This window comes from Chinchilla lanigera, unplaced genomic scaffold (assembly GCF_000276665.1).
Source record: "Chinchilla lanigera isolate Chin_1 unplaced genomic scaffold, ChiLan1.0 scaffold00012, whole genome shotgun sequence".
Lineage (NCBI taxonomy): Eukaryota > Metazoa > Chordata > Mammalia > Rodentia > Chinchillidae > Chinchilla > Chinchilla lanigera.
The window spans coordinates 1,347,047-1,370,851 of record NW_004955413.1 but is presented as its reverse complement, the minus strand read 5'-3'; the positions used below and the strand labels follow the sequence as shown (position 1 = coordinate 1,370,851).

Genomic DNA, 23,805 nt, shown 5'->3' with positions numbered 1-23,805 from the left:
GTAGTTCTACCCACTCAGGAGCCCTGGCTCTCCAGGGTAGGTGCAGGTTGGCCCAGCTAAAGGCAAAGAGAACAAAGCCTCTGAATGCTGCTCAGCTCGCCAAGACCTCTGCCAATGAGCCAAATCACATGCACGCCAGGAGTTTGATTAGTTTATCTTTCTTTTTGACTGGATTAACTTCCATCTTATGGCCCTAGACCTATTGCATTTTTCAGATGTCAGCCAGCAGTCAGAACTTTTTCCCCCAGTTTCTTTCCACCTGCAGACAGGCACCTCCAGCTCCTCTTTCTCTGGGCTATGTGGCTGTGTGTGTGTGAGTAAAGGGAAGTCAACTTTACCAAGAAGGCTTGCAGTGGCCAAAGTGGCAGGATTTTCCCTGCAAGGAAAAAAGGAAAGATACCCTGCTCTCTCCTAGGAACTAATCTCAACCACAATAACAAACCCTAAGCATTTACCATGTCAAGGACCGTTCGTTCTAAGCTCTTTGTGTATGTGTGATCCTTACAATCACCCTATGGGAGAGGGACCCTTATTATTTCCATTTTATAAATGAGGAAACTGAGGAATGAATTATGCAAGGTCACACCCTGAGTGTGTGGAGGGGCAGAGATTCAAACCAGAGTTCACACCTGTAACTACACCCCCACTACTCTCAAGCCAAGAGGTTAAACATGAGGTGGTCTTTGGAGAGCCAAAAATCCTCCAACAGTGTACATAGTCACACGGCAAGGGACCGGGAGGTGACTTGGTGACAGGAAGCCCGACTGCTTCCTGCAAGTCATGGTTGATTTTCTCTACTCCTGGTCAAAGCTGTGGCTCCAGAAAAACAGATGGAGCAGGGCTGGGGATGTGGCTCAGAGGCAAAGCACTTGCCTAGCTTATTGAGGCCCTGGGTACAGTCCCCAGCACCACAAAAACATAAAGAAAGAAAAATGGACCTAGATGTGTGCCTCTGCAAGGGGCCAGAGAAGCAGGAGCAGCAGCTGGTGTGAGGGAGGGTGTGGCATGCTCACCCCAAACACCTTCTTGGCCCCTGCTTTGGCAGCAAACATGGATAGGATCCCAGTCCCGCTCCCCACGTCCAGCACCACTTTGTCCTTGAACACATGCTTGTTGTGGTACATGGAGTTCCGGTAGGTGAGCGTCCGCACCTCATCCTTGAGCATTTCCTGCATAGGAGGAAAGGAAAAACAATGTCAACAACATGTCTGAAGCTCTGAGGCACCTGGGAGTGCACAGGTTTGCAGACTTCTGGGCCATCCCAAGAAATTACTCAAGAACCACAATAGTATCAGTAGGCAAAGTCACAGATGAATGCTATAGGGCAGCTGGGCCAGAGGCTACCACGACCCCCCAAATTATCCCAACTTTAAAATTTGGCCCAGAAAGATAGCTTGATACCACCAGGAGAGATGCTCATGTCCAGATCCAGGGAAGCTCTAATTTACCAAAGAGAAAATGTGGCCATGATCATTTAACAGGTATCATTTATCTCTTTAAAAGAGATTTTTAACGGAGTTTTTTGTTTTATTTGTTTCTAAGATTGGAAACATGTTTTTCTATTTAGAATTAAGTGCTTTGTAATAAGAGAAGAATCACATAACCTGTGAAATTCATCTCTAGTCCAGTGAAAACATGATTAATCTCTGGCTGTTGAAGGTATGAGCAAATGTGCTCAGCTAACTCATCATCAACTGTAGTGGGCTGGGTTTTTTTAAAATAAACTTTATTAGAGTATAATTTTCACACAATAAAAATCACAGATTTTAAGTGCAGTCACACATCATTTAACACAGGGACATGTTGAAAAATGTGTTCTTAGGTGATTTTATTATTGTGTGAATATCTCATAAGCTAAACTGCTGCGACATTACCATGATATGATCACACGGGACCATGGTCATACAGTTAGACCATCACGACTGAAAAGATGTTGCATAACACATGACAGTAGATGGTTCCATGTAAGGACTTGGACAAACATACACCTGTGTAAGCACAACCAATATATGCAACATTGCCTTGACCTGGAAGTTCTTCATGCTTCTTTCAACTAATCCCCACCCTGAGTCTGCATAGCCAATATTTGCTTCCTCCTATCTATAGCTGACCTTGGTGTAAATCAGATCATGGGGTCTGTGCACTTTCCAGCCCTGCTTCTTTCACTCAACATGAAGTTTTTGAGTTCCATATACATTATGGCACATAACCAAATGTTGCTTTCTTTTGTTATTTTTGCTGTTGTTGAATAGTATTCAATTTTGTTGAACTTATCACTTTTTCCCTTTTAAAAATTTTCACTTTTATCAGTACCTATTTGCAGTACATAGTGATTACATTCATGGTGGGGAATTGGCACGTGCACATAACACATCCTGGTTATCCTCCTCCCTCCATCCCATCTTTTCTTGAGGAATATTTGGGATTGCTTCCAGCTTTTTGCTATTATGACTCAAGCTATGTATAAGTGCCCTTGTATGATTATCTGGGGATGTATCTCTATTTTATGTACTTAAACACCTACGGTTGAATTTTCTGGATCTTAGGGTAGGAGTGTGTTTAGCTTTGTAGGAAACTGCCATTTTTTTCCAAGTGGTTATTCCATTTTATATTCCCATCAATAATGTCTGAGAGTGCACATTGTTTCACATCCCAGAGACTCAGAACTATCAGTCTTTCTCTTTATAGCCACTTTAATGGACATGAACTAGTCTCAGTGTAGTTTGAACTGCATTTCCTTGGTAACTATTAATGTGGTTCATGTGTGTAAGTGTTCCTTGGCTCTTCATAATTATCTGTTTTGAGATATCTGTTCCAGCTCTTTGTCTTTTTCTTACCTATTTTGTCCTTACTGAACTGCAGGAGTCGACATGTTCTAGAAACAAGTCCTTTTTGTCAGCTATACAAAATATAATGGATATTTTCTCTCAACCTGTGGTTTGCTTTTCTATTTTCTTAATGATGTTACTTGAATTAGTTTTTAATCTTGATATAGACCAATTTTTCAGAGTTTTTATTTAAACTTATGATTGGTACTTTCTCTGCCCTATGGAATCTACCCTAAGGTCACAGAGCATCTCCTGTGCTTTCTAGAAGCTTTATCATTATAACTTTTGCTTTTAAGTCTTTGGATCATGTCAAAATAATTCCTGTGTACAGTGTAAGTTGGAGAGTCACTGTTTTGTTATACAAAGAAATAATCGAAGCATTTGTTGAATGAGGGCATTTGTTGATTGTCCTCTTTGAATCACCTTAACACCTTTGTCAAAACCAGTTAACTTTCCCTGTATAGAAATTGATATACCAATTCCACCCTACTGGATTACTGTATCTCTACGTTAATTAAAGGAGAGTTCCAATTTCTTTCTTTCTTTCTTTCTTTCTTTCTTTCTTTCTTTCTTTCTTTCTTTCTTTTTTTGGTACTGGGAATCAATCTCATGACCTCGTGTTTGCCAGGTGGGTAATGTCCCTGGCCCCAATTTATTTCTTATCTTACAAGATTATTTTATTTTGTCTAGGTCCTTTGTGTTTCCATATAAACTTTAGAATCAGTTTGTTAATTAAGAATAATTCCTAGGGTATTCGTTGGAATTGCTTTGAATCTATAGATAAATTTGGAGAGAAATGACATTCTAGAAAAAGTTGAGCTTTACAAGCCAAGAACGTGATATAGATTTCTATTTCTTTAGGTCTTCTTTAACTTCTCTCTGAAATGTTTTATAAATTTCCTTCATTAAATTTACTATTTTACAGTAGTGCATATGACATTTTAAAAATATAGACTGGGAAGGTAGCTCAGCAGCACAGCTATAAGAGGGTATCTTCCTGAAAAGGAATAGCTGGGTCAAATGGAATTTCTAGTTTTAGCTTTTTGAGGAGTCTGTTTTTCAATTTCTATAGTGGTTGTACTAGTTTACATTCACACCAACAATAAAGAGTTCCTTTTCCCCTGCAGCATTTGTGATTATTTGATTTCTTTCTGGGGTGACGTGGAATCTCAGGGTTGTTTTAGATTTGCATTTCTTTAATGACCAGTGGTGCTGAGCATTTCTTTATGTATTTACTTGCCATTTGGACTTCTTCTGTGAAGTGTCTATTCATTTCACTTGCCCATTTTTTGATTTGGTCTTTTATTTGGGGTGAACTAATTTTTTTAGTTCTTTGTATATTCTAGATATTAGTCTTCTGTCTGAGGAATAGTAGGTAAAATTTTTTCTCATTTTATAAGTTGTTTCTTCAGTCTTTTAGTTGTTCTTTTGCTGTGCAGAAGCTTTTTAATTTGATATGACTCCATTTGTTGATTTTGGTGCTACTTCCTGTGCAACTAGGGTCCTTGCTTATGCCTATGATATAAAGAGTTTTACCTATTTTATCTTCCAGAAGTTTAAGTGTTTCTGGTTTAACACTTAATTCTTTGATCCATTTTGGTTTTAGTTTTGTACATGGTGAGAGACATGAATCTATGTTGAATCTTCTGCCTGTGGATAGTCAGTTTTCCCAGCACCGTATATTAAAGAGGCTCTCTTTCTGCCAGTCTGTGTTTGGCCCCTTTGTCAAAGATGAAATAGTTGAATGTGCTTGGGGTTGTTTCTGCATCCACTGTTCTGTTCCATTGATCTTCATGTCTATTTCTGTGCCAGTGCCCTGCTGTTTTTATAGCAGTGGCTTTATAATGTAAATTCAAATCCAGGATTGTGAGACCTCCGCCTTTACTCTTGTTACCCAGGATTGTTTTTGCTATTCTGTATTTCTTCTGGTTCCCTATGAATTTTAGGATTCTTTCCTCTAGTTCGTTGAGTAATGCTATTTTGATTGGAATTTTGATTGGGATTGTGTTAAATCTATACAGCATTTTGACCATCTTGATTCTGCCTATCCAGGAACAGGGGATATTTTTCCATTTTTTGATGTCTTTTTTGATTTGCTTTTGCAGATTATGTGGTTTTTTTTCTTTTGTTTTTGTTCTTTTCTCTGGTCTTACTGCTTTGGGAAGGACTGCCAGCAAAACATAGAACAGAATTGCAGAAGATAGACAACTTTCTTTTGTTCCAATACTGAATGTCACCTTTAAGTGTAATTTTAGCAGCAGCTTTCCATAAATGTCTTTTATCAGACTGAAGAAATTGAGAGCTTTTGTCATGAATTGGTATTTAGTTTTGCCACGTGTGATTTCTACATTTGTTGAGAGTGTGTATACCTTTTCTCCTTTATTCTGTTAATGTGTTGGACCCACCTGTTTGGTTTTCAGTGTCAAGTAAACACTCTGATGTGCTGTGTTATCGTTTTAAAATATTGTTGGGTTTTCTTTAATCTTTTGTTGCAGATATTGGTATCTATGCTTAGAAGGAACATTGATCTATAACATCCTCTCATCTTCTCTGGCAATAAAAGTTACTTGAACTCACATAATAACTTAAGAATTGTTCTCCCCTTGTACATTTTTTGAAAAGTGATGTCTTCCTGGTTTGAAGTTATTGATTCAATTTATTTAATTAATAAAAAGCCATTTTAGCATTCGGTGTCTATATATATATATATATATATATATATTTGGTGGGTACCAAGAATTGAACTCAGGACCTCATGCTTGCCAGGCAATTGCTGCCCCACTGAGCAATATCCCTGGCCCCAATGTCTTTATATCTTGAAAATCTATTTTCTCAGTGAAATTGTCCATTTCATCTAAGGTGCAAATTTATGAGTCATAATATTCTCTCATTACCCACTGAATAGCTGTACAACTTCTAACTATGCCCTTATCTGCATTTATGATAATTTTTAAATTAATACTTATTATTTATTCAAAACATTCAATAATGCTGAGACTACAAATTAAGAGGAAGATGTAATTAATCGTTTCTTTGTGGCAGTAAAACTGCTCATTTTTTTCATTTGTTAAATAATCTGTGTATTCTCCAATCTTTTTTTTTCTTAACCAGTGTAGATGAGTGCTATTCAGTTAATCTTTTTTGAAAATTAACTTTGGCCTTGTGTTTTTCTCCATTTTGACTTCTATTTCATTAATGTTAGCTCCCAAGTTAATTATTTAATTTCTTGAGTCTGATATGCTCTTTTTTTCTGTAGTTTTATACAATGGAAGCTTTGTCACTGATTGTATGTCTTTCTTTTTTTTTTTTTTCTAATAAAGGCATCCAAAGCTATGAATTTCCCTCTAACAATTTCTTTAGCTGCATTGCACATATTTTTATATGTTGTGTTTTTATTGTCACTTATTTTGAAATATTTTCTCTTTTGTTTTCTTACCTGCTACATAGGTTATTAAGAAGAGTGCTGTCTAATTTCCAATTATTCAGAGCTTTTCTTGATAACATTGATTTTGGCTTCCAATTTCATTCATTAGGATCAAAACAAAGACTACTCTTCATGATTTCAATTTATGAAGTTGATTGAGATTTGTTCTGTGAATGATCTATGACCCTCCTAGGGAATGCTTCTATGCATACTTGTGCAGAGAGAGCATGTGTCCTCTGTAGTATGCGGATACCATTTAGGATGACTGGGCCAAGTTGCTAGTACTGCTCAAATTCTCTACATCCATGCTGATCATGCTGTGTATCTGTTATCAGTTACTATGAGAACAGTGTTAAAAATGCTTCACTGTGATTGGAAATTTGTCTTTTACCCCTGTTATCTCTGCAAGCCTTGCTTCTCTGGCCTGTTTTGGAGCTCTGTACACAGTGGTGTGGCAGCCTCCCAGGGTGTTTCCCAGGGCGAGCTGAATGGCAACTCCCAGAACTCACTTTCTCTGAGGTTTCTACTTAGGGTGGATCACAGAGGACATTTTAGTAAGATATGATAGGTGGATAGGAAGCAGTAACCCTCTGAAGCTTATCTACTACTTCCTCTTCTGCCCCAAGGTTGGTATATTTTGTGTCATTAGAAGTCAAATAAAGTGGGGCTTTAGTATGATCATGTTCACTTCAGGCTTTAAATACTTTCAAAGGGTTCTCAAGTCTCTCTTCCCCAGGAGATCTTTGACAGCACAGACTGCAGAATGGGATCCCTAGATCTGGCACAGAGCATGGTGCATAAAAGATGCTTAGTAAACAGGAACACAGACTATTCAGCATGTAGCTAAGCACACAGATGCTGGAGCTAGGATCCCTGCATTCAAATCATATGGCCACTGCTGCTGAGCCTCAAGTTACTCATTGACCTGCTGTCCCTCAGTTTCCTCACCTGGACAATGGAGTCATAACAGCACCTACTTCATATGGCTGTTGTAATGATTTTAAAAATGTAGTATATTTCCCAAAAGGGTCAGCTCTGGATCTTTTGGATAACCACAGCTCTTTCCTTCCATGCGAGGAAGTAATTTGGAGTAAGAAGGCAACAGAGAAAAATAAGGACAAAAGTGTCAGAGATCTCACAGCCACGGTTAAGGTCCTAACCACTTCGCCCAGCCTGGCTGAGTACTTCTGGAGATACTCTTATTACTAATGAGGAGTGTCTCTCATGCCCTTCTCTAATTCACTGATTTCTGTCACTTCTTTTGCCCCTGTAAATGTGAGGACAAGAGTGGTGACTTACAAGGCACCTACCTTGCCCCTACCTAGCCTGTAAAAATGAAAAGCTGTCTTCCTTCCAGCACCACACGTTGGCCATTCCTGGAGTCCAGAGACAGAAAAGACACTGCAGACAAGAACATTCCACCCTGTTGAATGCAGTTCCCAACCCTGGCTGTAGACACCTTCTCCTCCCAGTTTTCCTACCCACTGAATTCAGGAGAGCTCATCAACTAATTGCCAGGACAAGAGGCTCTGGAGATTCTGTTTCAATAGAACCTGCAGCAAAATTGTCAAAAGCAGGGAGCTGACCAGCTGCAGGAATGGTGCCCAGGCCAGGCTCTGGGAGCACAGCCACACTGGCTAGGATTCTGCTCCAGGCAAGGCACCAAAACTGATGCCGAAGACCAGAGAGGTGAGAAGGGGAGCTGGGCTCTTGGAGGTCATGGGGCTGCCCCTGCTCTCTGGGTGAAAGCCCCAGGATGTGTACCTCTGCCACCTCTGCTCTGGCTTATGATTTATTCTCCTCAGAGAGGCCTGGGGCTGGAAGACCTCCGATTTCTTCTTGTTGGGCTCTGCCCTCCAGAGGCTGGGTACTTAATGTCTCAGAAAGAGCTGTCAGATGGGAAGAGCAGCAGTGTTCAGCGTTGCTTTGCAGGCATTCCTGTTTGTTCACAGGCTGCTCCAGCCAATCCATAGTCCGTGTTTGCACAACACACTGAGCACCATTAATCACTAGCTGGCAGTCCTGCCCCATCACTCATGAGGACAGGATAGCCAAGCAGCCACTTTCCCTGGATGGGAAAATCAGGTCCTATGCAGACCATGGAGGAAAGGCATTGCCACCAGCTCTCTGGCACCAGAGATCTCTGATGCTTGGTAATAAGACATGAGAGGACTCTTGTTCTACACAGATCCACGTCCACCCGTATGTTTCCAGCCTTTCATGCCAGATGACCTTGGAAACCAAAATCAGGGCAGAGAGGTATCTTGGAGGAGAAGGAAGGCTATCTAGCCATCCCTGTATTAAAGGACCCAGGCATTTCCCTAGTGGCCAGGCTACAGAATGACCTACAGCAGCAGCAGAAGAGATTTAAGCTACATGTTCAGAAGTACTTCCCAATAAGAAGGTTCTCAATGTTCTAAGGACATCATGACCTGCTTATCCTTTTCTCTGCTGTTCCATTTGTACTATGTTCATATATCTATGTTCAAGTTTGATTTTCTTACAAAATTGAAGGAACCTGGCCTGGTAGTTTGTGGCCCTTGGTGTCCATATATCCTTCTGCTGTTGGTCCTCATGCTGAGGGTGTCCCCTGAGAGGCTGGATTAGCACCCATATCAACATACTTTGGCAAAGCAGACAGCATGCTAAGTACTGGGTCCCAGGCTGTGACTCCAAATCTTGAAGGAATTCATAGATCAAAATTACCTGGGAGACCATGACCAGGGGTGCCACAGAATTCAGAGGGAGGTTCATGTGGTATGTGTACCGGGAGATGGAGAAGCTGTCTTGAGGTAGACGTCATGATTGGCTGTTTGCAAAAGGGGATTTCAGGAGCCCCAAGGGGAGAGGTTTAGGATCCCTGGTCTCTCTTCCCAGGAATCTGCCCAGAAGTGGGTTCCTAGAGCCATAGGTCAGTTAGAACTTGTCCCTTGAACATGCCCTTAAATTTAGAACAGGATCTTGAGGAGAAGGAGCTTTTGAAGGAGTGCCTTTCCCACCAGAACCTCACATAGGCCTAGATAGGGCCCTGTGCATCCCCCATCATCTCCACCACAAGGTGCAGAGTGACGGAAGGGGCAGAAGTCCACCACCTGCCCTCACATGGTATTGGTTCCCTTCCTGGGCCAAGATTTTGGAATAGAGTGCCATTCTCAGCCCCTGGCCCTGCAGGGGCCAGGACAGTGGTTAGATATGGAGAGCAGCTCTCAAGGCAGTCTCACTAAAGTTTGCACCTCCGTGGAGCACATGAGGCTGAACCCTGTTCCAGAAGCAACTGAAGGGCTATAGGAACAAATGATTCCATGAGGTTGGACTAGAAAGAAAGGGAGGAAGGAAAATTATTTTCAAAGCTGTATTGCATGATGGTTAGGAATAAAGTTCTTGGAGCCAAAATGTGAGTTTAAATTTCTAGTAGTGCACTCACTAGCTAATCTTTGTGCAAAGAAATACCATGAATAATGAGGAGTGATTTGAGCATTGAGATCCTATACCATCTGTAAAATGGGACAGACAATAATGCTAACCTGGCAGCGTTAGTTAACTTAAGGAATAAATGAGCAATGATACACAGTGTTTGCAACAACACCTGGTATTCAGTACAGATGCAGGCTATTGTTATTAAAATGCCATTCCAGAGGCAGTGCACCATTGGAAGGTAGGCAAAGCTTACTGCGGGTATCTGCATGGAAGGGGGAGCCTGGGGACTTGTCTTGAAAATGCTCTTATGTAGCAAACAAATGCTTTCTTTTTTCAATATTTTCTTCATACTCTAAGGGGATCAGGGAACTATTTTCTTTACAGGTGAGTAGGATTAACTGAAATGGTGCATATAATGTGCTTTGAACTGTTCCTGGTACTTGATAAACAGTATGTACTAGTTGTTTGTTTGGAGTGATTTACAAGCACCATGGAGTGAATAATGGGGGGGCAGAGAATGTGGGTGCCATTATATCCCCTCTGTAGCTGAGCAGCCTCTGACAGGAGGCTCCTCTCTGTCCCATGGCTAACCTAAGCGTCCCAGGCATTTAGACCTAAGAACTTCCAGAGAATTAATCAGGGTGTCAGCCTGGGACCAGATTACCAAGGGATCTTTCTGTATCTCTTCTCCTGGAGGTGCTCATTGGTCTACAGGACAGACATCATGACTTCTAAAGGGTCCTTTCAGAATCAGGACTTGGCATGCAAGCACTTGAGTCCTGTGCAGTGGCCAACACCATTCAGTCCTCACCAGATGACCTTGGCATGTGGTTGTGAAGAAATCAGGGGCTGTAAGGCAAAGCAAATAATACCTACATGCCATGTGCTCTCCATCTGGGGCTGGAAAGCACTAGACCTGTTCACCTGCTCCAGGTCACCCTCCCCTCCCAGAAGGGTACACAGGACAGAGGGGGCTGGAAGCTGGGGGCACTGGGAGAATTCATTTTATGATGGTACAGAGTACTGTACATTTGAATATACTATGTTGCCTTTTTTTGTTGTTTTTTTCAATATTCGGATTGAACACAGGTCCTTCACACTGAGCTGCACTCCCAGCCCTTTTTTATTTTTTATTTATTTTATTATTACTATTATTTTTTTTTTAATTTTGTGACAGGGTCTTGCCAAGTTGTCAGAACTGGGCTTGAACTTGCGATCCTTCTGCTTTGGCCTGCCGGAGGGCAGGGATTGCAGACATGCACCAGCACACCCAACTACTATGCTACCTTTAAATAATCCCAGCATGTCCCATTTGCCCAGCCACCAGGTATTTTACCTCATGGATCCCAAAATGAGCATAGGAGTCGAAGTAATAATCTCTCGACGTCATCTCCTCTGGGTTCAGCAGCTTGGACATCTTGCCCCGGCCTGGGCAGCTGGGTTGAGTGGACACATGATGGACACATTGCACAGGCTTAGGTGGGATGACAAGCTGAGGGGGTTGGGAAGGGGTACTGCTCACCTGAAGGAAGTGAAAGGGCCTGGGGTTAGCAGAGGCAAGAAAGTTCAACCCTCTATGGATTCTCTCCCATCCCTCTCCTTCCCAGAGCCCTAACCAGCCACAGCAGCAGCCCTGCTGAGGGTTCAGTGTTGAGCCCTGCATTCGGGCAGTCAGGTTTATGGCTGTGAATGGCAGGGAGGTGGAGTGCTACCCGACAAGACAAACAGACCTGATTGAGCCCAGTTGTAGCTCTTATGAGCTGGGTGACCTGAGTTGATCTAGGCCTCAGTTTCCATAGCTGTTACACAGGAAAAACATTTTCCTGTAGAAGGAACTAGGAAGCACCTGACAAAAAGAGAGATGTATAGCACAGTGGGTGGCTAAGGATGTAGACTCCAAAACAGCCTCCTGGACCTTGAGGTTGGTGTGGTCTGGGTGTGGGTCACCCCCAAGGGTTTGTGTACTGGAGGCTGCACCCTTGTGTCAGAGCTAGATCGCTAAGTGGTGGAACCCACTCTTGGTACTCTTAACACTTTCTAGCCCAGTTCTCTACTGCTACTGCCTTTCACTGTCTTGGTCCTCACATCCAACGAGAAGCTAGGAGAGGAGGGCAAAGGAAATAAGGTTCCAGGAGCTCCTGGAGCCCAGGGGAAAGTTCAAACTTGTCTGCAGAACACATCCTCTCCCCAGTCTCCAGGAGACCCAGATACCCAAAGCTTCAAAGCAGGTCATGGGTGCAGCTCAGAAGTAGGGCACTTGCCTACCATGCATGAGAGAGAGAGAGAGAGAGAGAGAGAGAGAGAGAGAGAGAGAGAGAGAGAGAGCACTCTAGATAGAGAAAGCTAGACAGAGAAAGAGACAAAGAGAAACAGAGAGAGACAAAGAGAGATAGACACAGAGAGAGGAGGAGAAGTATGAGGAGAGAGATAGAGATAGAGAGACAGACAGAGAGAGAGAGAAAGAGAGAGAGGATTACCCAGGAGCTGGTCCCCTGGGGCTGAGAATCAGGGCTCCAGGATCCTATCCTGGCTCAGGTAAAGTTAAAAATAGATCTTGAGAGTAGGTAACAGTGACTGACAGTTCAAACTCCAGGACCATGTTGCCTGGCTCTGAGACACACCTCCGCTGCTCACTGGCTGTGTGACTTTGGGAAGTCACCTGTCACCACCTTGCCTTATTTTCCTCCCCTGTAAATTACAGAGCATAATAAAAGCTGCCTGAAAGAATTGTCAAGACATTTGGATGAACTTATAGGTGTAAAAACTTTAGAACTCTGCCTGGCACATAGTAAATGTTTGGTTGAATTTACTATTATTATTAGTATTATTCCAATCGTATAAATCTTGTCCTTGTTCTGTGTCTCAATTTTCTCATCCTTGAGCTGGTTCTAGTTAGATTTACTATCAAAGAAAGCAAGAGACACTAGGACAGAGCAGATCAAGAAATCCAATGACGCCATCCCTTCCTTCATGACATGGGCCCAGCCCCAAGGGCCCCGCCCCATGTTCAGGGCCAGAGGGGAGCAGACTGGGGGTGTGATGATCCTGTCTTCCTGGTGTATGTAGGTTACTGCCTCTGGGAAATAAGAAGACTTCTCACTTTAGCAACATCAGACTTCAGGTCGGCAAGCACCTAGCCTGGCTGTCAGAGAGGCAAGTGGGGCTGCCTCATTAGAATGCAGTAGGTGTGCCCACCTCGGCTCCACAGATGCTGGTCACGGTCTCCAAGAGGCTAAAAATAGACTGTGTCAATTGCACACTCCCGTGCAGGCGCAGAGTCACCTCTAGTGCTGAAGAAGGCTCTGCATGTGCAGCTGACCCCAATATTGATTCCATTTAAATACATTAGGAGAGAAAACCTCCGAGTTGGTCCAGGCACTGTGCACAGTCAAGGTCACAGGGCCTCCATCGCCCCTGAGCTATCATTCAACTCTGATTCCTACTTCCCTTTCCACGCAGCTCCTGGGGTTCCTTTCCCCAACAGCCAATTTACAAAGTGCCTACCACGTACCACCCATGGCATAAGGCTAAAAGATGAATAGATTTGGAGCAGGATCTCTGACTTCAAAACCCACAGGTCATGGGACAAAGAGGTGAGTGCGGGCCAGTCCCTGGTGGCCAATGCTGTTGGCCTAGATCAGCCTCCTTCAGAACGAGTTTCATTCTCCTTGTGGGCTGATAGGACACTCTCTTCCAGAGGCTTTGAGGAGGTGAGAAATAGTAGTGGCCTCTGACCTGGGGCATTCAGCTACCTGGCCCACTACTTTTAATTCCACAAACACCTACTGAGCCCTTGCCAAAGTGGGGTGCTATACAACAGAAACAGAGATGCTCTGTTTCTTCCAGCCTTTTCCAAGGGCTGCTTTCTAGGCCCTGACTCCCTTAAAGGCCCTACTAGAAGCTAAAATAAGGTATATTCTACATAAGAAGTTCAAGGAACTTGTTGGAGGATGCAAAATAGAGAGATTTCATTTCAGCTTGGACAGTCAGGAAATCTTGGGATATCTGGCAACAAGGAAAGGTGGGGGAGATTTTAGAATGGCTTTTGGAAGGGGGAGGTGATGAGAGGGAATTTGAAGAGGAAGAGATAGTTTCAGCAAAAGGTGAAGGGGTGGGAAAGAGTGAGTTTGTGTGGGAGCAGCTTGGCTGCAACGGTGGGTGATTTGGTTGGGAGGAAATTATGGTCATGCTAAGGGGTGGTAATTAAATACCAAGACGATAGGGAGCTATTGCCCTTTGTAGCCAAGAAGTTCTGTGCTTGAGCTCTGCTTTTGGATGATGAACACCACAGCACCTTGTGGGTGGGGCAAGGAGGGAAACAGTAGAGGCATTAAGATTAGGGAGGCCAGGAATGAATGTAGGAAGCTATTTTCAAAGTCCAGTAAAAAAATAATAAGAATGCAAACTACTAGGGTATTGGAGGGGCTGCTTGACAGAGAAATGCAGAAATAGAGTCTATAGGAGTTGGCAGCTGACGGAATGTGTGGGGGAAGAGAGAAAAGTTGGAATCAAGATGACTTCCACATTTCAAGCCTGGGTGAGTAGGAAAATAGTGGTGACATTAACAGAAATAAGCAAGTCAGCGGGAAGAGCAAGTTGGGGTGGGGGAAATAATGAATTTCAATGTGGATATGTGGAGTTTGAAATGTCATTGAGTCATATAAGAAAAGATGTCTAGCAAGTAGATATTAAAGCAGTTCCAGTCAATAAATATCATAAACAAAATGGAAAGGCAAATGACAAATGGAGAAGTATCTTCTGATACACATGGCAGGCGTGCAGGGAGCCCTTAGAAACCAAGAACAAAGAGATGAACACCCCAATTTAACACAGGCCAAGAAGCCTAGTCTGTTCACATAAGAATAAATACAAATGGAAAATTAATATGCAGCAAAAATGCTTAACCCCACTAGAAATCAGGTAAATTCAAAATGAAAAACTTATGGCCTGCCTCCAAAACTACAGTATTAACCTCTGATTTGTAAGGTTTGCAGAAACACAGGTGCTTGTACAAGCTTTTTGTGGAAATGTAAATAGGTTAAAAGTTTTTGGAAGGAAGTTTAATAAAATGCCATAGAAGTGTTAAAAAGCACAAATTATTCAAGCCATGATTGCAATTTTTAATTTATCATGAAATGAGAATTGTAGACCATCATAAATACATAGCTAAAAAATTCCATGATAGTGCGGTTCATAAAGGGAAAAGCAAGAGTCAACTGAGGTGCTCCAGAAAACAAAACTGATGTAATCGACCATGGTGTACCCACACTGAAGAATACTATCCAGCCATTAAAAATATATGTAAAGAGTATTTAATAGCACAAACATATAAGTGCAATGAAGTGCTGGTTGAGGACAAGCAGGAAAAAATACACAGTGTGATTGTGCCTTAAAAATTACAGCCTATTCATGCCCTTCTGTAACAGGCATTCAGTAGGTGTTCATGAAGTGAAAAGCTACCTCCCATGTAGATGAATGCCCAGGAATAAAGGCCACTGTGATTTCCCACCCACTCCCTGAACACTGCAAGAAAGGAGACCCAGGAAGGCACCACAATGGGCAGTGATTGTCATAGGTTGTTGGCTCATAAATAGTTAATTCTTCCCTTTGTTGTGCTTGTTTATATTTTCTAAAATATATGCTATTAACACACACCATTTTTGTAGGTAGCGAAAAGGAATAATATTGAAAAAGCAAAGGAAATGCAAACGCGGACCTCTGGAGACAAATGGAGGCTGGTGCTCCAATTCGAAGCACCTACAGGGACAGGGACTTTGAGGCTTCTGAGGAACACACCCCAGGGGAGGAGCAGATGAGGGTGCCGGGGAGAGGCACCAGGGGCCTAGGGAGAGAGGCTTTGGGACAGGAATAGCAACCGTGACATGGGGCAGACATGCCCCTACTCCTTCAGAACTGTGACTGGGTCTCCTCTGAGGATGTATGACCTTGCACCGCACTCCAAGGCTCAAGAAAAGGCCAAGTTAAAGGCAGCTCCTGGAGGACAGGGCTCAGACAGCAGTGTGGTCACCCATGAGTCTAAGAAGTGCAGTGTGCACTGTTGACTCCAGCAGAGACTCCACTGAAGTATATTTTTAATTTTATTTTATTAGTATATGTCTTAGTTACTTTTCTCTTGTTGCTGAGACAAAATACCCAGTTCCCAGAATTAAGGAGGAAAAGGTTTACTTAGCTCACAGCTTGTGGAGGTTTTAGTCCATACTTGGATGGCTCCAAGGCAGAGTGGTGCATGGCAGAGGGCAGCAGTTCACAGTGGCAGAAAACAGCAAAAGCAACAAGAGCACAAAGGGAGGAGCAGAGCAAGCCTCTTTCTGTCCCTTATATTGTATGCAAGCTACCCACTCAGGGTGGGTGTAGCACCCATAATCCCAGCATTGGACCATGAATCAATCATAAATTCTAGAAGCCTGCCCCATGACTGCATGAGGCTCTGGGGGGACTTCTAGACACAAACCATAACAGTACATGTTTGCAATACATAGTGAGAACATTCATCATGGGAAGTTGGTACATACACATACCACACCTTAATCCTTTTTATTTCCTCTGTATAAGTATATGAAGGAGAGAAAAACTGGCTGATCTAGGAATTGTGCACAGTCAAGGTCACAAGGCCTCTAGCATCCACTTCACTGTCATTCAACTCAGATTCCAAGGGGCTCTCTGAGTCTTTTTCCCCAACAGCTCACTTATATACATCTACCATGTGCCACACAATCCATAAGGCAAAGTAATGGGTTGATTTCATGGGAGAGAAATTGACTTCAATAGCCACAGCCATGGGGGACAGAGAGGCAAATGTGGGCCACTTCCTGGCTCCCAAACCCAGCTCAGTGTCCTTTGGCTGACAAATGAGCCCTCTCCCAGGAAACACAAGGTGCATGAGAAAGGGCAGTATTCCCAAAGCCCAGGGCTTTCGGGACACACCTGCCATAGGAGCACTAGGCAAGTTTGGTAGAAGCAAGAGATGTGCAGGAGCCCTGGACACAGGAAGGTAGGAATCCAGGCACATAGCTATGAAAATGGTTCAGCCGCAAACATAGCCTTGACAGGGGTGCTGAGAGGTTGGTCTTTGGCTCATCTGCCTTCTTGTTCGTGGTCTGGAGCATGGGCAATAGTCTTCCCTAGGTCCCCCTGGGTAACCGTAGGCTCTGAGGGAAAGAAGCAGTCAAACTTTGAAACACTTTGTGTGATACACTGGGAAGATAGGAAGAGTTAGGAGTTGTGCTGGGAGGGGTGGCCCAAGCGATTCCATTCTCAGCTCTCCGTTTCCCCACAGCTGCAGCTGTCATGGAGCCAATGTCTCTTCTCGGACATTTCACTGCTGCTCCCGGCCCTACAGTGTGAAGCTGAGCCCCTGTCACCCTACAGTCTGGCCATGCCTGCCCTGCCATCCCTTGCCTTCACTCTGGTCCTGCCCAGGTGCCTGGGGCCCTGCACATGGGAAGGACTCTGATTTGCTCTCCTCACCTCCTTCCAAGGGCCCAGTCTCAGGTTTCCTCTTGCAGTCTGTGGTCCCAATCTGCTGAGAGTCACTGCCATTGCAGAGCTTGTGACTGTCTTCTACTCTCAATGCTGCCTGCTAACCAGGACTCTTGAGACACCTGCCCCGTGTCCAGGCTGGCCATTCGCAGGCCTCTTCGGCATGCTTTTCTTTTCATCTGCCCATCCCGTTCGGTGCACAGGCCCAGGTCGCACAGAACACTGAAAGCTGATAAGGGCACAGAGACCAGGAGGAAGGTGGCTCCTTGAGGAGGGGACACTTGAGCTGGTCCTCAAAGGATGAATAGAGTTTCGACAGGCAGGTAAGAGTTCAGGAGGGGCACGTTGGACTTCACCCTCTTCCTCCCGTAAAGGACAGGAGACGATGGTGATGATGATGATGAGACCTAACACTTACTGAGACCCCACTGTGCTAAGTTATTGTAAACACTCTTTTGTGGAATCTTCATACTAGCCTGAGGAGATGCTGAAATTTCCAGCTGAGAAAACGAAAGCTTGAAAACACTTGAGTCATTTGCCAGAGCCTGGAGGTAGCAAGTAGCAGAGCCAGAATGTAAACCAATATCTGTTTGACAACAAAGCCCGTACTCTTAACATCGATGCTACAGAGAGCTCAGTTCAGTCCAACCAAGCTTAACCAAGCTTCTGCCAGGAACCAGGCCCTGTGCTCAGAAATGCTGGCAAAGCTGGCCTGGACTTCCAAGAAGGCCAGTCCTGGGGCAGGGGGAGAGGCATGGTCACAACTAACCAGAAGAAACCACTCTGGTGGAGCTAGGCACAGGCAGGTGCCTCCAAGGTGTCTGAGTACGAAGGGGGCGGACATGCGCTCCAGGCTTCAGAAGAAGAGACTGAAGCCACATAAAAGGAAGGGCCACAGGAGCCAACCAGAGTGGGCTCTGAACTGAAAACCTCTGAGAAAGCAGGAAAGGTGTCATGGGGGAGGGGAGGAAGAGGCTTCGAGTAAGAGCACAGGGAAGTGGGCATGGAGTGGGGAGCTGCAGAGGGTAGAGAGGAGCTGGCTTTCTACACCAGGGACTGGCTTGAACCCAAACCCTTTGGCTATAAATGGCTCCTACTGGCACCAGCCTGAGCTTTAAAACATTTTTCCTGAGAACAAGAGGCTCCACTAGAGGAGCCAAATCCTGCTCTGTTCTCTAAATGTCAAGAGAGCTTTTCCTAACCTGAGTCGTCCATCCACAGCAGCAGCTGCCTGACTTGCAGAGCCCACAGAGAGAATACAGAGGGCTTCAGTGGCTGATGCACCAGGGGACGTCTCCGTTCAGAGCCTGGCCTGTCTTCTTCCCAGCTGCCTCTGCCTCCCCACCTCACCCACCCTCACACCCAGCCCCTCCACAGCATCCCCAGGCACTGCCCACACCCTCGTCAGTGAGACGAGCTGTGGCCCTGCACTGATAGTCACACTAAGAGTCAGCTCCTCTAGCAGCATCTACCTGTCTTTAAATAGGACCAGAGTTTCACAGAGGGAGAACATTCCAGCCAGGGAATGTCAGGCAGGACTCTTCTGGGCAGTGGAGCTCTCCTCTGGCTATGCTCACACCTCCATTATGTGGTTTGCGTGTCCACATTTGGGCACAGATGGCCCAAGTCCCACCTTTCTCTTGGCACCCATGTCTCCTGACATCTTGGCTGAGGATGCTTCCTCCAAAGCAAAATTGAAATGCCCCCCTCAAGAAGGATGCAGCCCTAGCTCATGACCTCTTACTCTGGGGTCTAGAACCCTAAAAGTCTTAGTTAGGGCATGGGGGTGTCCAGATGCTATAGATTCTGCAAGTTGCTGGTGTCTTCTTGCACTAAGCCTCTAGAGTATCCTGACCTGCCTCCACACCGTCACCCACTGCTGTCTTCATAGCCTCACTAGGGTGGGCTTCTCAGGCACAGAAGCTCTCCAGACACCTCTCCTGTCCCCAAGTGGAGGGACCAGGAAGCCCCTGCAGGGTCACAGCCTGCTGCGGTCACCCATTTGGCCTCTTTGGCAGTCGATTCTCACTACTGTCTTGTCACCTTGGAGCAAAAGCCCCTCCAGGCTGCGCTTCCCAGAGGCCACTCAGCATGCTCACACCACACTGTCCCTGTCCCCTTTGTGTGCTGCATGAGAGTGCTGCCAAGGAGGGTGGAGCCAGGGCTCATAAAGGCCTCAAAGGGCGGGTTTCTCCAAGTGCGCTTTCTGGACTGGACTGCCAGCTACAGCATCCCAAGCAGGCAGAGCCTGGCAGCCTGTGCTCAGCAAGCCTCCTGGGGGCGGGGGCTAGTGCAAGATCCCATGGTCCTGGCTGGCATTTCCCATCCTGCACCCACAGACTGGGCATTCCACAGAAGGCATCCACAGCCAGGTGTGTCCAGGCAGGCAAGCTGGAGACTCTTCTCCCTAACACTCTTAAGCCTTTAATTTGTTGAAATGACTTGTGACTCTCCAAGAAGGAATGAGGTGTCTGAGCTGCTGCACGGATGGCTGTAGCATCTTCCTTCCTGGGAGATCTATGAACATGTCTAGCAACTAATGTTCTGAAGGAAACCATCTGGGCACTGATTTGGAACAGAGTTTCTATATTCCAGTCTGTGTCGACCATCCTGGCACTGGACTCATACCCATCCCAGACCTGGGATCAGACCCTGTAGAGTGAGAATCCAAAATCTGCACAGTTAATAAGCTCTGTGGTTGATGCCTCTGGACACTGGTCACGAGGCCACCTGCCCCCTCCAGTCCCCTCTGCTGCATGAGCTCCAATAGCACTCACTCAGTGGCCAGCCACCCAAGCAAGATCAGCCTTGGCCACAGACCCTGGCAGAGAGGCAGCTGAAGCTTCTCAGCAGCAGAAAAGAGGAACAGGGATTGTTGCCGGCTCAGCCACCTTCAGGCTTGTTGACCTTGGCTGGTCCCCAACTCACAGTCATTTCCAGGGTCCCTGAGTAGCTCAGCTCAAGGCAAACCCTGGTGAGGCGGGTGCATGGTGTCCCAGTGCCCGCCTCTGGCTGCATGTGTTGCAACAGCTGAGCTTGTCTCAAATCCAAGAGGCACTGTTCCCACACAGCACTCCCTGTCTCCTACACCAGGAACTGCTGGGAAAGTGTCTCTTGGATTTTCTCGGGCTGACCTATTTTTTAAATAAACTGGGGCTGTTTTCCACTATTAGTCACTCTTCTCCCAAGCCTCCACATATTAAATTCCCTTCTTATATCCTCAGATATTTGGGCTGCAAGAGATGTCAGGTTAATTGGATGCTTGGCTCCTGGCTCTTCCTCTTTAATGGGCTTAAAAAGCAGACTTCCCCTGCACCCTTTCCTTCCCTGCCCTCCCCCAATAAGAGAGCAAGATTCTCTTTCTCTCTGTGACTGGAAGGAGTTGCAGAGAGCTTGGCTCCTCCTCTGTTCCCCTTTATAGGAAAATACACAGAAAGACAGTTTCTACTAGTACCCTTACCTTGCTGAAGGGGGGCTATGGTTTAGCTCCAGATTAGGGTCACCTCATCTCATGGAATCCAGGTTGGCTTCCTGATTCTTACTCCCCTGCTCTGAGGACATCAGCAAAGAGGTTTCTCTTGCTCCCTACCCCCAGTCATGTACACAGAGCACCTGTGAGTTTGTTCATGGGTCTCTTCTCTCTTCAGATCACTATGCAAAAGCCATTGACCCCCTCTGAGCCTCAATTTCCATTTCCATCAAATGACACAGGGCTACCGTGATAACTGAAAGATGTAGGGGGTGAAATACTGAGAACTAACTCCAAAGTGTGATATGGGTGCATGTGGGGTTCACTGTCCCTGTCTGATTCCGTACAGTGATGCCCTTTGGGCTCTTCAGGGGCACCAGACACAGCAGCTCTGGCTAACTTTAAAGCTCGTTCTGATGATTGGTTGGCCCTGGCTCCACCCTCTCCATGCTGTCCACTCTCTACGCTGCAGCTTTGTTCTCTCCCTTCAAGCTCTCTGAGTATGAAGGGGCTGATTGTTTTCAGAAGGGCCGTCACTGGCAATCAGTCATGTTCTCCAGCACCCTTCACCCCAGTCTCTCCTTCTCTCCTGACCCCTGTAGCACCTATACCTAAAAAGCTATTGGGTTTGTGGGCAAATGATCTCAGGCAAACCATCTTACAATTGTAAGTGTCACTCCTACAGCAAGACTGAATTCCTTCAGATTATAATCAGATCTTAAAAGTCTTTGTTTCCCCTCAATACTTGGCACAAAGCCAGATACTCAATAAAGATGTGTTGATTACAGCATCCTTATACTTTGCCTGAGTTATTGCTGCCCTTCATAAATACATTATGAAAGAAGAGTGAAGGAGATGCCTTCCCATCATGCAGTCAGGCAACTTGCAGTGAGAGGGTAAAGAAGTGGCAGGGAGAAAGATGAAACAAGGAGAATAATGATCAGAATCCCAGTAGTACTCAATACCCCTGTTTGGCAGTATGCCAAATGTCCTCACCAAGAAGCATCTTATCCCTTGGGATTTCTAGAAGGGACTGTCTTGCAAATACAGACTGAATTACTAAGACTCCTAATCCCAGCCATGAGGACAAGTGGCTTCAAGTACAGATTCAAGTATGTTGGTTAGACATTTTCCCAGCGGTCTCTCCACACCCAAGTGGTGCGAGGCCTTGCTTCAGTACTGAAACCAAAGCTCAGAGCCACAGACCAACAGATCCAGCTCCTGTGGCATAGCTGGTGAAGAGGACCAGGAGCCCTCTGGACTGACAGCACCCTGTCTCAACAAACTGGCTATTAAACTGATGCCTAAAGGGAAAGAAAACAGCTACAAAGTCATGCCATAAGACAGAAAGCAAATCACAAATTACTGACCAAGATTATAGCCACATCAACTTAATGTAGCTTCTCAGGTTTCTGTGGATTCCTCCAGACACTTTCCACCTAATTCTGGCAAAACCCATTTACTTCAAATAAATATATTTCCACCAAGGTTCTTAGGAAAACTGACTGACTCCTTTAGTCATAGATTTTGATGCAAAATATTCTCTGAAAAATGGTACCATTCCAGCTAAATGAAATAATGTTAGCCACTGGTTAATATCCAGGTCTATTCCAAATTATCCAACATAGATTCCAGGATCTTGGTTATGTTAAAGTACTCTAGTGAAGTTCCAAAAGATGTCAAAAAGCCATACAAAATATAGGAAATAGCAGTTCTCAAGGCCTTGCACACTGGGCAACAAAAAGCTCTGATCTCTGAGAGGTGACAAAGTGTGCCACCTATGATTGTCCCTGCTTGTGACTACAGGGAATGTGCAGTACAGCGGGGAGTGGGGACCCAGGCAGAGCCCAGCAATCTCTGTTAGTGGAAGACTCAGAAGTGGGGATTTGGGGACAATATGACAGTTAGACTTTGCACAGGCCTGGGGAGCAGAAAATTGTTCAGAGAGGGGCCTTTGGAGTTCTATAGAATGACCCACAAGTCTTCAGTTGAAACTAATCAAATCATGTATGTGAATAATTACTTGAAGTCAGGAAAAGAATCTTGAAAGTGTAGAGTGACTAATCTGCAGTACTCACAGGGCCAGCAATCATCTTGTTGCCCCAAATGAAAAAATTATGCATGAAAAAGCCTCATAATTCATGAATACACAGAAGAGGTATTTTGTTGTTGTATATTTCACCCTCAATAGTGGAAAATTATCCTAAAAGCAAGATCCAGAAAATATTAAAGTGTACAAGTCATTTACCTGCATTCCAGTCAAATCTTAGAAATCCAAAGTAGGTAAATATATCCAGCACCTAACAAAGCAAGATTCACAATGTCTAGCATCCAGTCAAAAATTGCCCGGCTGTCAAAGAAACAGTACCTATAATAAAGACTAAAAACCAAGCATATATGTAGCACTATAATGCTGTTTGAAGGTAGATTATAAGTTCAGTGTATATAGCAGAAACTCTAAAATAGTCACATTTTTAAAAAATAGATTAAAAGCACAATATATATTATCATAGAAAAAGAGGTAATAAAGAACAGTGATACAGAAAAAAATAAAATGATAGTTTTAAACCAACAGCATCAGTAATCTAAACAGTTAAAATACTTCAGTTGAAAGGTAAAGGTTGTCACATTGGATCTTAAAAACTGGCCAAGTGCCCCTTGTTATAGACTGGACTTGAAATGTGACTCCTCTGTTGAAGGATTGGTCTCTGGCTGGTAGCTCTATCAGCAGGCATGGCTGTCCCAGGAGGTAGGACTGAACTATAAGACGTGGGTCCCTAGTGTCCACTCCTGAAGGGACCTGGGACCCTGACACTGTCCCTTTTTTCTCTCTGTTTCTGGCTGCCATGAGCTAAGTTGTTGTGCTCTACCACGTGCTTCTGCTGTTATGTGTGGCTGCAGCACAGATCTGAAAGCTACTAAACCTTCCCTCTTTAAAGTTGACCTATCCAGGTATTTTGTCACAACCATGAAAAGTTGACTAACACACCCTTCTGCTTGAAACTTACTTTTAATATAAAAACTATGTTAGGGGCTGGGGATTTAGCTCAGCGGCAAAAGCGCCTGCCTGGCAAGCGCAAGGTCGTGAGTTCGGTTCTTGGTACCGGAGAAAAACCAAAAAAAAAAAAAAAAAAAAAAAACTAATTCCTCTGGCCAATGTTTCTGAC

At 44.6% G+C, this 23,805-nt stretch overlaps 1 protein-coding gene across 1 annotated transcript in view; it reads right to left on the bottom strand.

Annotated features, from left to right (window-relative positions):
* The window catches only part of Prmt8 (protein arginine methyltransferase 8), an 85,753-nt gene that overhangs the window by 38,337 nt on the left and 23,611 nt on the right, over positions 1-23,805 (bottom strand). The window contains exons 2-3 of the mRNA XM_005378717.2: positions 11,006-11,191; positions 1,014-1,169 (exon numbers count right to left, since the gene is read on the bottom strand). Of these exons, the coding sequence (XP_005378774.1) occupies positions 1,014-1,169; positions 11,006-11,191 (342 nt within the window). The remainder of the gene's footprint in view (positions 1-1,013; positions 1,170-11,005; positions 11,192-23,805) is intronic.